Raw genomic sequence first — 14,751 nt, 5'->3', positions numbered from 1 at the left:
ATAGGCCATCGACCGCAGCTCTAGCCGAACCTCTTCCTACCTCGAGGGCTCCTGCTCGGCCCCACCAGCCACCCAGCCAAGACCCACTGTGCAGAAGGTAGTGGGAGGCCTGGAGTGGGTGGCTCTATTTTGGGCCCAGCCCCTAGCAGAGGGGTCCAGAACGCCCTGGTCCCCAGCAGGGCCTGGAGAGGCTGGGGGGAAGGGCACATCACCTCCCTCTGGTCCCTCTCCTCCTGCATGGCTGCTTTAACCCCAAGCCCTCCAGCTGCATCCTCCCCTGTCACACCCTCCAGATGGGGGCCCAGGGTGGCTTCCTCTGCTGTCTGTGACTTCTGCCCCTGCCCCCAGCTGCTTCATGAGGAGCTGGCCCTGCAGTGGGTGGTCAGTGGCAGTGCCGTGCGCGAGGCCGTCCTGCAGCATGCCTGGTTCTTCTTCCAGCTCATGGTAAGATGCCCTCCTCCCCACCCAAGAGCAAGGGGCTTCCAGGGGAGACTGTCTCCTTGGGAAGAGAAGCTTCCTGAGATTGCACTCAAGACCCCTGAGAAATGGCCCTAAGAGACCCCCACATAGAGAGAGAGAAGAGGTGCCTAAAGGAATCTCACCCTGAAACTTATCTGAAATCCCCTCACAGTGAGGATTCCCCCCGATCTTCCCTATGAGACTATCTGGAGAGATCATTAAGAGACCACTTATTAGCAAGGAGAGCCCCACCCCCCACCCCCGGCTGCCCCCAAGAGAGAGATGGAAACTTGGGATCAGAATTGAGATATCCCCCCAGACTCTTCAAGAGATGCCTTGAGGGAGCTCTCCTGTGGCACAGCAGGTTAGGGATCCCACCTTGTCACTTCAGTGCCTCGGGTCACCGCTGTGGTGCTGGTTCTATCCCTGGTCTGGGAATTTCCACATGCTACATTCACAGCCTGAAAAAAAAGAGGTACCTTGAACAACTGCCCCCGCCCTCAAGCTGGTGGGCCTTTAAGACCCACCCTCATTCTTACTGCTGGGCTTTGCCCTCTGACCTGCTCTAAGCTCCTCCCATATTCTCTCAGTCTCCCTCTCCTCTGCCTGAGGATCCATCCAGGCCCCGCCCATGGCCATCTCAAACCCTGCCCCTGACCAGCAGAGTCCCGCCCGCAGTGATCAGGCCCCACCCCCATCCCATAAATAACTACAGGGAGCAAACCACATCCTGGACTTATGCTTACCTTTAGCCTAAGGCAAGCTGGCAATCATGGCCCTCCAATCTCTGCCCCCTTCCGGCAAGCCACCTCCACCACAGCCCCTGGAGAGTCTTCCCCTGTCCTCTTGCCCCGCCCCCAGGTGAAAAGCATGGCACTGCACCTGCTTCTAGGCCAGAGACTGGACACACCCCGCAAGCTTCGCTTCCCTGGGCGCTTCCTGGATGACATCGCAGCTCTGGTGGGCTCTGTAGGCCTGGAGGTCATCACCCGCATCCACAAGGTGAGGGATGAGGGGCCTCAGTGGTAGGGGAGAGCGGAGTGGGTGGGCCGAAGAGAGTCATAGAGCCAACCAGATGGGGTGCCAATCCTGCCCACTGCCTGCTGCCTACAAGACCATAAATCCCATTTGCTAGATCAGTGTGTTCACTCAAAACAAGCACCTACCATGTGCACAGCCTTGTGCTGGGAACTAGAGACATAGCCTTGTACAAAACAGACCCAAATCCTTGCCTCATGAAGCTGAATTTTTGGGGGAGACTTGAAGGCGATGATGGGGCAGTCTGTGTGATGTCTGGGAAAAGTGTTCCAAGCAGAGGAAATAGCACATACAAAGGCCCTGAGGCAGGACCATGCCTCTGTTAGAGGAGTAGTGAGGGGATGAATGGCTGGGTGGAGTGAATAAAGGAGAGAATGAGAGTTGGTGAGGGCAGGGAGGTGACAGGGCAGACCCATTAGCTCTTAGCACAGAGCCAGTACACAGTAAGTACAGTGGACATTGATGTTGAGATAGTGACAGTTATCCAGGCCCTGGGCCACTAATTTCATTGTTCTCAGGATCTAGGCAGACAATAATAATAATGATAATAGTAATAAAATTGTGCATTTATTGTGTACTTACTGTGTGCTTAAATACTTCAGATGGATCACATCATTAACTCTCCCAACAGTTCTATGAAGTTAGCATTCTTGTTATCTCCATTTTATTGATGGAGAAACTGAGGCAGAGAATGACTGAGTAACAACCTGATACCATATAACTTGGAAAGGGCAGAATGGGGATTCGAACCCTCACCACCAGCTTCAGTTGGGAGAGTGGGGCTTATGGCAGATGAAAGGATATGTGCCCATTAGCTGTGGCCAGAATGTCTAATTTTTAAAAAGAAATGGGACGTCTGGATGGATGGGAATTTTCCAGATTTTTGAAATGCCGATCCAGCCCAAACTGGTCCTTGTGCAATCCCCCATGACCTCTGTGCTGGTCTCAAAGGTCTCGACCTTGTTTCACTAGAGCCTCCTCAAGGGCTGAGTTCCCAGGGGCTGATCCAAATTAATTGGAAAGCTCCCTCAGAAAGGGCTGCGGGGAAGAGCAACACCCTTGAGAAGCAGCCTTGTCAGAGCCACTGGGGTGGGGGTGGGGGGCATCGGTGAGAAGCCACAGCAGCTCCGCTCCTTCAGTTGACATTTAAGGAGCACCAGCTGTAGCAGGTTCCATGCACAAATCTCTGCCCCCTGTGGACTCGGAGCTCAGGCGGACTTTGTCTTTTGTTTCTATGGGTTGCAGGGAACTGAGAGCCATCAGGACTAACTTGTGAGGCCACAGAGGGAGAGCAGGAAGGCAGCAAGCACCAGCTGGCCCTTGAGGCCATAGCGGCCTCCTTGCTATTCCTCACACTCACCAGTCTCTTCCGGCTCTAGGGCCTTTGCACTTACTATTCTCTCTCTTGAGAATGCCTTTCTCAGAGTTCCCGTTGAAGCTCAGTGGGTTAAGAACCTAACATAGTCTCCATGAGGATGCAGGTTCGATCCCTGGCTTCATTCAGTGGGTTAAGGATCTGACATTGCTGCAAGCTGCGGTGTAGGTCACAGATGTGGCTTGGATCCTGTGTGGCTGTGGCTGTGGTGTAGGCCTCAGCTGCAGCTCCGATTTGATCCCTAGCCTGGTCAGACTTCCATATGCTGCAGGTGTGACCATAAAAAGAAAAAAAAAAAAGGAGGAAAGAAGGAATGCCTTCTCCTCTAGGCTTTTTCTTATCCTTCAAGCTTCTCTTGAAACAGCACCCTGCTAGTTGCCTTTGAAACACATAGAACTATCTGGAATACTTTTGTTTACCACTGCTCCCCCCCCCCACTTTTACTGTGAGCTAGACAAGCAGCAGGGACTGCATCTGTCTCATTCACAGGACTTGGCACATAATAGATGCTCAGTACATGCTTGTTAAATGATTTCTTAGGGCATATCAGGGCAGAGGTTAATCTGCTTAAACATCATCACAAGCAGATTAAATGTGACCAGAGTTTATTTCTGAGCATTAGTGGGCTGTGGGGGGCTTCACGGTATGGGCCTGGCCATCTCAGTTCATCTCGGTACTCGCCACTTCAGGCGTTACAGGTGGAAACAGGAGGACCTGTCCCTTCTGTTTAAGTGGCCACATCACACCTCTCAAATCCCATTGGCCAGAATTTGGTCACATGGTTTTTCTTTTTTTTTCTTTTTTTTTTTTTTGTCTTTTGTCTTTTTGTTGTTGTTGTTGTTGTTGTTGCTATTTCTTGGGCCGCTCCCGCGGCATATGGAGGTTCCCAGGCTAGGGGCTGAATCGGAGCTGTAGCCACCGGCCTACACCAGAGGCACAGCAACGCGGGATCCGAGCCGCGTCTGCAACCTACACCACAGCTCACGGCAACGCCGGATCATTAACCCACTGAGCAAGGGCAGGGATCGAACCGGCAACCTCATGGTTCCTAGTCGGATTCGTTAACCACTGCGCCACGACGGGAACTCCTTCTTTTTTTTTTTTTTTTTTGTCTTTTGTCTTTTTGTCTTTTTGTTGTTGTTGCACATGGTTTTTCTCAGCTGCAAAGGAGCCTGGGAAATGTAGTCTCCACCCAGTTCTGCACTCTGAAGAAGGGCCTCCATACTCTGAGAGAGGGTAAAGGGGGAGTCAGCAGCCAGTGTGTGCCATCCATGTTGTTCATATCTGGTGAAAGATGAGAAAAAAGTGTCCTCAGCAGAGCCGGTGGGGATAGACATAATTGTGGGAAAAGGAAGAGTGAGTCGGAGGGAGAAGGACAACCAGGAAGGCTGGGAATCCAGAGACAAGGGTGTATCAAAGAGACCCAAAGCTTTGGGGCTGTGACGTGGCTCCTGGAGGTCACTGGTGGCCTTGGTGAGAGCCAGGCCCAGTGCAGGGACTGAGGCTTGATGGGGGCAGTGGATGTGAGCTGACAGGCCCTGTGTCCACAGGATGCGGAGCTGGCCGAGCGCCTCAACGCCAGCCTGGCCTTCTTCCTCAGTGATCTTCTGTCCCTGGTGGACCGCGGCTTCGTCTTCAGCCTGGTCCGGGCTCACTACAAGCAGGTAGGGGTGGGCGTGGCAGGAACGGCTCACCATGGGGGGGCGGTGGCCAAGTAGTGTAGTGTCACCTGCTGACCCCTCCCCCGCAGGTGGCCACACGGCTGCAGTCGGCCCCCAACCCGGCGGTGCTGCTGACCCTGCGCATGGACTTCACCCGCATCCTGTGCAACCACGAGCACTACGTGACCCTCAATCTCCCCTGCTGCCCCCTATCCCCCCCGGCCTCGCCCTCGCCCTCCGTATCCTCCACTACCTCCCAGGTGGGCTGGCCTCACTTCTGCCTCCCCTTCTTGACCTATGACCTCTTACCTTCAGCCCCTTTTCTCAGATACTCTCACCTCTGTTCATTTCAAAGAAGGCCACTGTCCAGGGGACTGACTCCTTACGCTGACCCTTCACTCTGACCCCTCATTCTCAGTAGTCTCCCACAAGGACCAGGTTCTAATTTCTCACCCCTAAATCCTAACTCCCAGACTGATGTTCCATCTGCTGCTTCTCAGATCTCTGACCTTGGACCCTGTGCCTTATCATCTCATAGATGAGTTAACTCCAGTCTCTTCCCTCTGACCTTTGGCCTCTGGTCCCTGGCTTTGTCCCCCATCCTCTACAGAGCTCCACCTTCTCCAGCCAGGCCCCAGACCCCAAGGTGATCAGCATGTTTGAGCTGAGTGGGCCATTCCGGCAGCAGCACTTCCTGGCTGGGCTCCTGCTGACGGAACTGGCTCTGGCCCTGGAACCTGAGGCCGAGGGGTGAGCACAGGCCTGTGGTGTGACCCCGAGGCCCCGGGGCGGGGGGGGAAGGTCCAGAAGCCATGCCCACTCCATCCTGAGTGGCCACTTTACTACCCCACAGGGCATCCCTGCTGCACAAGAAGGCCATCAGTGCTGTCCACAGTCTGCTCTGTGGCCATGATGCTGACCCCCGCTATGCCGAGGCCACCGTGAGAGCCCGTGTGGCCGAGCTCTATCTGCCACTGCTGTCACTTGCACGAGACACACTGCCACGGCTGCACGACTTTGCTGGTCAGCGGGTCAGGGCAGGGCTGGATCATGGGCCAGGGGCTTAATTGATCACACGAGGCTCAGGGCGGGAAAGGTGGGCTAGTATGTCAGGAATAAAACATAGGTGTTGAAGTCAGAGAAGTGGGTCCAAGTCCTGCTGTGAGACCACAAGAAAGTCAATGACTGCTCTGAGCCTCAGTTTCCCCCATGTCAAATGGGGACTTCCTAGGATTATGTGAAAACCTGGGCAAGTGTACTACTGCGCTATTTGTTAGCCCATAGTAAATGAGAAATGTGGAATTCCCGTTGTGGCTCAGTGGTAACGAACCCAACTAGTCTCCATGAGGATGTGGATTTGATCCCTGGTCTCACTCAGTGGATTAAGGATCCGGCATTGCCATGAGCGGCATTGTAGGCCACAGACAAGGCTTGGATCCAGTGTTGCTGTGGCTGTGTTGTAGGCTGGCAGCTGCAGCTCCTGTTCGCCTGGGAACTTACATGTGTCACATGTGTGGCCCTAAAGAGCAATAATAATAATAATAGTAATAAATGGGAGATATATTGTTTTCTAGAAAGAGGCATGAGGAGGAAAAGGTGGGGAGCGTCAGGGCGAGAGGGCAGGGGGAGCCCTATGTTCATTCATTTCGATGCACATTCACTGGCATATAGTGAGACAAGTGTATACAGTGGCTGGAAACACAGACTTGGGATTGGTGGGTTGATCCCCTTCATCGTGTGGGGCAAACTCTCAGTTGTTATCTCCTGACTCTTTTTTTTCCTGCTTCATTTCTCTCTTCTCTCCTCCTGGGACTCCAATTACACGTATGTTAGACTTTTATGATTATGTTACGCATGTCTGCTGGGCTCTGTTCTGTTTTTCATTCTGTTTGCTCTCTGAGTTGGGAAACTTTCTGTTCACCTGTGTTTGAGCTCACTACTTCTGTCTTCCGCTGTGTCTGGTCCTCTATTAACTCCCTCCATTGAGTTCTTGACTTTCAGATGTTCTGTTTTTCAGTTGTAAAATTTGATTTGTTGTTGTTGTTGTTGTAGATGCTAATTCTCTGTTGAAATTCTCCATCTCTTAACCCATGTTGGTGCATCTTTTCTGCTACTTTTTATTCTCAAGTCCTTGTTGGCTCACTTCAACACTTATGCATCTCCGTGCCTACCTCTGTCGTCTTTTCCCCCTTAATCAATCACATTTCCTTGCCTCTTCACGTATGGTGATTTTTTTAATTGTCTTTTCAGGATTGAAGCAATGTCATCTTTTTGCACTGAGGGCTCCCCTCTCTGTCTTAGGCAAATAGAATAAGGGGCTGGTCACCTCAATCCAGTCAGGAATTCAGCTAGGTTAAACTGGCCTGTAGCTTTCCCAAAACTCAGCCAACCGTTTATTTCAAGAATCTCTTGGATTTCCTGTTGTGGTTCAGTGGGTTAAGAACCCAACAATGAGACTGTGAGTTTGATCCCTGGCCTCACTCAGTGGTTTAAGGATCCAGTGTTGCTGCAAGCTGAGGCATAGGTTGCAGATATGGCTCAGATCCAGTGTGGCTGTGGCTGTAGTGCAGGCCAGCAGCTACAGCTCCAATTTCACCTCTAGCCTGGGAACTTCCATGTGCTGCAGCTATAAAGGAAAAAAAGCAAGAACAAACAGGGTGGGATCTGTTTTATATTTGTTAGCAGCTCCTCTCTCTGTTTTTTGTTTTGTTTTGTTTTGTATCTGGGGAGGGGGTGGTGTGGAGAGGGTACACTTTTAAGATCATAGATTTTGGAACCAGACTGTTTTAGGTTAAAATCCTAGCTCTACCATTTGCCTACTGTGTGACTCCAGGCAAGTAACAACCTCCCTGTGCCTCAGTTGCTTTATCCATAAAGCAAGGATGAGAAAAGTACTTACCTCATAGGGTTATTTTATTTTATTTTAAAGAGTAACAGTTAATATTTTTAAAGTGCTTAAAACATCATCTCAGGAGTTCCCATTGTGGCTCAGTGGGTTAACTTCCATATGCCACAGATGCAGCCATTAAAAAGGCAAAACATCAAAACAAAACAACACTTGACACATAGGAAATGCTATATAAATGCCAATGGATACAGTAATAATAGCAGTTTTATTATTTTGTTTGTCACCATTGTCATCATTGTCATCATCTTTATAATGACTACTCCTGTGAGCCAGGCCGTGTTCTAAATGTTGAGCATAGAGTGGTCATACCACAGATACTCTAGGCCTTTGTGGATCTTAGAAACAATTGCATGATGAATATTTCTAATTGCAAATACAAGAAGTGAGCTCTGGGAGTCAATAATTACAGACTCCCATCCTGTGTCTAGAGGGTGGTATCAGGGAGGGCTTCCCTGAGGAGGTGACTTCTGGGCTGAAACTTGAGACAGAGATAGCACTTAACATTCTTCTCTCGCCCTAGAGAGCTCAGGTCAACGATCAAGACTAGCCTCTATGCTTGACTCAGATACAGAAGGGGAAGGGGACATGGGAGGCACCATCAACCCCTCAGTGGCCATGGCCATCGCTGGTGGCCCCCTGGCCCCTGGCTCCCGGGCCAGCATCTCCCAGGGTCCAGCGACGGTGAGTACCAGCCTTGCCCCCAGAGACACCACCTGGCATTTGATTATCTCTGCACCTGCATCTAATGTCTTTTCTCCCTTATCAATCACATTTTCTTGTCTCTTCACATGTCCTGTGATTTTTTTTTTTAATTGTACTTTGGATGTTGTGTAGAGGAGAACCATAACCTGGCATAGAAGTCATATGATAGGAGTTCCCTTCATGGCCTAGTGGTTAACGAACCCGACTAGGATCCCAAGGTTGCGGGTTCGATCCCTGGCCTCACTCAGTGGGTTAAGGATCCGGCGTTGCCATGAGCTGTGGCGCCGGCCGGCAGCTGTAGCTCTGATTCGACCCCTAGCCTAGGAACTTCCATATGCCTTGGGTGTGGCCCTGAAAAGCAAAAAAAAAAAAAAAAAAAAGAAGTCATATGCTAAGGTATCAATCAGCTGCTTCCTATTTGAGTATGAAATGAACGTCGACTGTCTCCCTTCTGAGCACCCTGTCCCCTATCTGGCCCCAGGCTGCTCGCTCAGGCTGTGCCCTCTCTGCCGAGTCCAGCCGGACCTTGCTGGTGTGCGTGCTCTGGGTCCTGAAAAATGCTGAGCCAGCCCTGCTGCAGCGCTGGGCTGCAGACCTGGCCCTCCCTCAGCTGGGTCGTCTCCTGGACCTGCTATACCTCTGCCTGGCTGCCTTTGAATACAAGGTTCGAGGGTTGGCCAGGGGATTGTGATGTAGGGGGAAGGCTGAGGACTTGTGTGGGGCCCTGCAGGGCTGAGGGCTGGGTGTGCAGAGTGAACTCTTCTCATGCACCACTTCTGGGGAGTGGGGGTGGCGGGGGAATGGGTGGACTATTTCTTTGCTGAGCCAAAGCAAAAGGGGAGAATTCTCTTCATGAACAGACTTCGGGAGGTGTGGAGAGCTGGCTATAAAAGGGAGAACTGTGTCTTCAAGCTCAGGGTCCTGGAAGTTGGAAAGCGCCAGAAGTAGCAGCACCGGGCTAGCCCACAGCAAAGGGCAGAGTCCACATGGAACTTGTTCTTTGTTGTCCCAGGGGAAAAAGGCCTTTGAACGTATCAACAGCCTCACATTCAAGAAATCACTGGACATGAAGGCCCGGCTGGAGGAAGCTATCTTGGGTACCATTGGAGCCCGACAGGAGATGGTGCGACGGAGCCGGGGTGAGAAGGGGATGTACCTCATGCATGTCTCTACCTGGTGGCCTCCAGCCTGTGTCCAAGGGGCCCCAAGACAGAGGCCATCTTTGCCTCTTTGTCTCGCTTGCTTTTCCCAGAAAGAGGGCCACAGTTTATCCCACACGTGGGTATCTGTGCTCCCTGCTCCCGTCTAACTACGTCCACTTTGCAAGCATGTGCATCACTCAGTGTCCTCACGGGAACCCCATGTGTGTTTCTTCTCATGGTCACATGTGTCCTTATGTCTTTGTTCACCTGTGAACACGCACCTCTTTGTCTCAGAGAGGAGCCCGTTCGGGAACCAGGAGAATGTACGCTGGAGGAAGAGTGTCACCCACTGGAGACAAACCTCAGATCGTGTGGACAAGTAGGTGTGGGCAAGGAGTAGTTCGCTGGGGTTAAATCAGTTTCCAGAGAACCCCCTCTCCAAGAGCAGTTGAAGGAACAGAAAAAGCTCAGCCCTGGGGTGGGATTTGGCCCTGAGAGACACCCCCAGGCCCTCCTGTCCCCTCCAGAACCAAGGATGAAATGGAACATGAGGCCTTGGTGGATGGGAACCTGGCAACTGAGGCAAGCCTGGTGGTTCTGGATACACTGGAGATCATCGTGCAGGTAGGGCTTGATCCAGCATCTCCCTGATCCATAACCACCCCAGTCTCTAACAGTTGGATTTTTGGCCCCACAGACGGTGATGCTGTCAGAGGCCCGGGAGAGTGTCTTGGGAGCAATACTGAAGGTTGTGTTGTACAGTCTGGGCAGTGCCCAGAGTGCTCTTTTCTTGCAGCACGGCCTGGCCACACAACGGGCCCTGGTGTCCAAGGTGAGCACCTTTGACAGCCACATTTCTTAGAGTAACAGTCACGGCCCGTTCATTGAGCATCTTCTGTTTGCTCAGCCACTCCATGAGCCAGACACTCACTCCTTAGCCACAGTTTTCAGAGGAGGGAAGCGAGGATCAGAGTGGCAGAGTCACTCACCCAGAGTCACACAGCAAGGGCTTTAACCCAGGTGTGACACCAAAGCCTGCTGGGCTTGGCCAGAGAAGGCAGAATACAGACAGAGGCCCTGCCCAAGTCCCCATCGGGGATCTTCAGAGCCAGAACAGGGAGGGGCTGATCGGTCTCCCTCTCACCCTGGGGGCCAGTTCCCAGAGCTGCTGTTTGAAGAGGACACGGAGCTGTGTGCTGACCTCTGCCTGAGGCTCCTGCGACACTGTGGCAGCCGCATCAGCGCCATCCGCACACACGCCAGCGCCTCCCTCTACCTCCTCATGCGCCAGAATTTCGAGATTGGCAACGTAAGCAGGAGTGGGGGGTGGCGTCTACAGAAAGTTCCAGTGAGGGGTGCTGACCAGGGTCTCAACGTGGTAGTCACAGGGCGGGAGAGGAGAGGGGGCTGCGCGGGCCCTGGTGTGAGGGTCCAAGGCCCACAGGCAGGTGTGCTCTTCCTCCCGGCTCGCCCAGAACTTTGCCCGTGTGAAGATGCAAGTGACCATGTCGCTCTCGTCACTGGTGGGGACAACACAGAACTTCAGTGAAGAGCACCTGCGACGTTCACTCAAGACCATCCTCACCTATGCCGAGGAGGACGTGGGGCTGCGGGACAGCACCTTTGCCGAGCAGGTGACCCCACCAGGCCCCTGGCCCATCTTTCACAACCAGGGTCTTGACCCTGACCGCCTCCTTGGCCCCATCACTCTCCGCCATTTCCCCTACCCCAGGTCCAAGACCTGATGTTCAACTTGCACATGATCTTGACCGACACGGTGAAAATGAAGGAGCATCAGGAGGACCCCGAGATGCTCATTGACCTCATGTACAGGTGATGAGGGCTGGTTGGGACCTCCAGCCATTCATACCCACAGACAGGAGAGGGGCGTGTAGGTGGTCAGAGGGACAGCTGAGGGGGGAGCAGGTGAGTGTACAGGTAATAAGAGAGACAGGTAAGCACAGACAAGTGAACCGGGAACTGGAGAGCAGACAGAGAAAGATGACCAGGTGAGTGAGCAGACAGGTGATGGGCCAGGTCAGTAGCCAGGTGAGTGCAGAGGTGAGCAGACCGGTGAGGGCACAAGTAAGGTGAGGGCAGGTAAATGAGCAGGTAAAACGTGCCAGCTGAACACATAGATGAGGATGACAGAGAACACGGACAAGTGAGGGGCTAACCTATGAAGGGGTTACAGGTTAAGGAAACAACTGATTTGGAAGAGAGTGAGGGGAATGTAGTAAAACCCTGGAGTGGGAGACAGGAGCACAGGTGATGGGGACAAAGAAGGTAGGAAACCTGCAGAAGGGATGGGCCTGGGCAGACAGATGAAATGGCCCGAGGTTCTTGGTAGAGTAAATTGATGACAAGTGAGAGAATGACACTTGTGGGGATAATGAGGGGATGGACAGGTGCAGAGGGGGATAGGTTAGGAGACAGGTGAACAGAGGAGGAAAGGAGATGATGGACAGGTGAATGGGAAGACAGATGAAGGTAGGACAGGTTGAGGAGACAGATGAATGGGGGTACAGGTGAGGAGATGGGCTGGTCAGTGGGAGACAAGTAGGAGGACACAAAGGATAAGTAGAACAATAGGTGCGAAGACAGGTAAGGGATGGACAGATGAATGGGGAACAGGTGAGGAGACTGGTCAGAAGGGCAGGTGGGTTGGGTCACGAGCGAAGGGGATGGACAAGTGAGGGGCGAGCAGGGGGACGGGCAAGGTGAGTATCCATCCTCCTGACATCCTCCTCACCTGGGCTCCAGGATCGCACGGGGCTACCAGGGCTCCCCGGACCTGCGGCTGACATGGCTGCAGAACATGGCGGGGAAGCACGCAGAGCTGGGCAACCACGCGGAGGCCGCACAGTGCATGGTACATGCAGCTGCCCTCGTGGCAGAGTACCTCGCTCTGCTGGAGGACAGCCGCCACCTGCCCGTGGGCTGCGTTTCCTTCCAGGTGAGCAGCTGGGGGTGGGGTGGATGGGGGGGTGGGCAGGGGGTGAAACATGTGGGCCAGGGATCAGGCTCTGACCCCACGTCCCACCCCAGAACATCTCATCCAACGTGCTGGAGGAGTCCGCCATCTCCGACGACATCCTGTCCCCCGATGAGGAGGGCTTCTGTTCCGGGAAGCACTTCACCGAGCTGGGGCTGGTGGGGCTGCTGGAACAGGCAGCCGCCTACTTCACCATGGTGAGGCCTGGGGCCGGGGCAGCGTCGTACATCCACGGATGGGCCCCGTACCCTCTGCCGGAGACTCAAGGCAAAGCGCTGCCCAGATGCTTTCCAGTCAGGGGATTTGCGAAGAAGGATTGGGGACCATCAGAGACCCCATTACATGCCTATCTCCCTGTAAAACCCTTGACACGTGATCTGGATATAGTAAGCCTTCGGTATATTTAATTAGCATTTAAAATTCTTTTTTTTACTATAAAAAATTGCAAACATACATAAGAGAAGAAAGTTATAGACCCACTACTGCCCCTACCCAGCACTCAAATTCAGGGACCACCTCTCAGTGGGTTAAGCAGTGGGTTAAGCACTGTCACTGCTGTGGCTTGGGTTCGATCCCTAGCCCAGGAGCTTCTGCATGCTGTGGGTGTAGCCAAAAAAAATTCAGCAACCGCCTATATTTACCATCCTCTTTTAGTTCTTTACATTGAGCCTGCTTTTTCTTTCTTTCTTTCTTTCTTTCTTTCTTTTTCTTTTTTTTTTTTTTTTTTGCCTTCCTCATGCCATGCAGAAGTTCCCACCCAAGTCAAGGATGGAACCCACACCAATGCTGTAACCAGAGCCACAGCAGTGACATTGCCAGGTCATTAACCCAGTGCACCACAAGGGAACTCCCAAACCTTCTTTTCTTTTTTCCCTAGAGGTTTTTGTTTGTATCTTTCTTTCTTTTTGGCTGATTCATGGCATATGGAGCTCCTAGGCCATGGATCAGATCTGAGCCACAGTTGCGACTTAAGCCAGAGCTGTGGCAACACTGGATCCTTTAACCCACTGTGCCAGGCTGGGGATTGAACCTGCATCCTGGCATTGCCAAGACACTGCTGATCCCATTGTGACACAGCAGGAACTCCTATTTTTTAAAAATTAAAAAAAATTTTTTTGTTGTTGTTTTTTTAGGGCCATACCCACAACATATAGAAGTTCCCAGGCTAGGAGTCAAATCAGAGCTACAGGTGCAGGCCTACACCACAGCCACAGAAATGCCAGATCCGAGCCAAGTCTTCAGCCTACACAACAGCTCACGAGCAATGCCAGATCCTTAACCCTCTTAGTGAGGCCAGGGATCAAACCTGTATCCTCATGGATACTAGTCAGGTTTGTTATCGCTGAGCCACAATGGGAACCCCTTAAGAAAATTTTACTGAGATTAGTTGACTTACTCCAGAGATTTTCTTTTTTTTTTTTTTGTCTTTTTGCCATTTCTTGGGCCGCTTCTGCGGCATATGGAGGTTCCCAGGCTAGGGGTCTAATCGGAGCTGCAACTGCCATCCTACGCCAGAGCCACAGCAACGCAGGATCCGAGCCGCGTCTGCGACCTACACCACAGCTCACGGCAACGCCAGATCCTTAACCCACTGAGCAAAGGCAGGGATGGAACCCACAACCTCATGGTTCCTAGTCGGATTTGTCAACCATTGCACCACTACGGGAGCTTCCTAGAGATTTTCTTTAATGTTGTTTTTATTATTGTCACTTTGCTGGAGTCTCAGAGACCAAGGCCTCAGGAATAAACCAGAGAGTAGACACAGACCTCTGACAGTCAGCAAATATCCCAGGACACCTGCTGTGTGCCAGGCTTGACGCTGGCCCTGGCTGGGGGCCAAGGGCACTAAGGAGCTGCCATTGCCATGTGCCAAGAGACAGTTGGGTATGGAGGTCTTAGGCACCAGGCCAGGAGGGATGGTATTCGGGTCCTGGCCCTGGAGAGGCCTTCTATGTCTGAGGTTGTTTCCCTTCTGAGGAGTGGAAAAAAATGGTTCGTCCCAGCAATGAAGGAACATGGGTAAAGTGTAGGTATACACAGGTCCAGAGTAAGTGTGATGGAGACCACAGACGATGTCTGCAGGGTCTAGTGGATAGGCTGATGCCCCCTCTGGGGCAGGTGCAGTCAAGATGGGCTTCCTAGAGAAGGTGATAGAAGATGGCGCCCCAGAGGCTGGATGGGAACATGGAGGGAAGATTGTTCCAGGCAGGAGAGAAGACCAGGGAAGGTGCTCTGAATCTTGACATGCCACTACCCCTACTCCCAGGGCGGGCTCTATGAGGCGGTAAATGAGGTCTACAAGACCCTTATCCCCATCCTGGAAGCCCACCGGGACTACAAGAAGCTGGCTGCTGTGCACGGCAAATTGCAGGAGGCCTTCACCAAGATCATGCACCAGGTGGGCCCATACCCTGCCCTCGGCCCCAGCCCCTGGCCCCTGGCAGGCTCAGCTGACCTTGGCCCTTCTCTCC

General features: G+C 52.6%; 1 protein-coding gene across 17 annotated transcripts in view; it reads left to right on the top strand.

Annotated features, from left to right (window-relative positions):
* DOCK6 (dedicator of cytokinesis 6) overlaps nucleotides 1–14,751 on the top strand; it is a 46,474-nt gene that overhangs the window by 27,825 nt on the left and 3,898 nt on the right. For 8 of the 17 annotated variants that reach the window (XR_002341650.1, XR_002341653.1, XR_002341652.1 and 5 more), the window contains 19 exons: nucleotides 5–97; nucleotides 349–444; nucleotides 1,321–1,461; nucleotides 4,423–4,536; nucleotides 4,623–4,793; nucleotides 5,144–5,283; nucleotides 5,387–5,556; nucleotides 7,962–8,122; nucleotides 8,625–8,807; nucleotides 9,156–9,282; nucleotides 9,580–9,664; nucleotides 9,813–9,909; nucleotides 9,983–10,117; nucleotides 10,442–10,594; nucleotides 10,761–10,919; nucleotides 11,018–11,118; nucleotides 12,049–12,241; nucleotides 12,334–12,477; nucleotides 14,547–14,678. Coding sequence is in view for 8 of the 17 variants with exons in the window: in XM_021083862.1 (XP_020939521.1) it covers nucleotides 5–97; nucleotides 349–444; nucleotides 1,321–1,461; nucleotides 4,423–4,536; nucleotides 4,623–4,793; nucleotides 5,144–5,283; nucleotides 5,387–5,556; nucleotides 7,962–8,122; nucleotides 8,625–8,807; nucleotides 9,156–9,282; nucleotides 9,580–9,664; nucleotides 9,813–9,909; nucleotides 9,983–10,117; nucleotides 10,442–10,594; nucleotides 10,761–10,919; nucleotides 11,018–11,118; nucleotides 12,049–12,241; nucleotides 12,334–12,477; nucleotides 14,547–14,678 (2,595 nt within the window). In the remaining 9 variants the exon portion in view is untranslated. Of the gene's footprint in view, nucleotides 1–4; nucleotides 98–348; nucleotides 445–1,320; nucleotides 1,462–4,422; nucleotides 4,537–4,622; nucleotides 4,794–5,143; nucleotides 5,284–5,386; nucleotides 5,557–6,366; nucleotides 8,123–8,624; nucleotides 8,808–9,155; nucleotides 9,283–9,579; nucleotides 9,665–9,812; nucleotides 9,910–9,982; nucleotides 10,118–10,441; nucleotides 10,595–10,760; nucleotides 10,920–11,017; nucleotides 11,119–12,048; nucleotides 12,242–12,333; nucleotides 12,478–14,546; nucleotides 14,679–14,751 lie in introns of those variants that run through there. The other 9 variants (XR_002341654.1, XR_002341651.1, XM_021083864.1 and 6 more) reach the window with 6 other exon arrangements.

This window comes from Sus scrofa, chromosome 2 (genome assembly GCF_000003025.6).
Source record: "Sus scrofa isolate TJ Tabasco breed Duroc chromosome 2, Sscrofa11.1, whole genome shotgun sequence".
NCBI lineage: Eukaryota > Metazoa > Chordata > Mammalia > Artiodactyla > Suidae > Sus > Sus scrofa.
The sequence above is the reverse complement of the archived record's forward strand: the minus strand, read 5'-3'. Positions and strand labels throughout refer to the sequence as shown.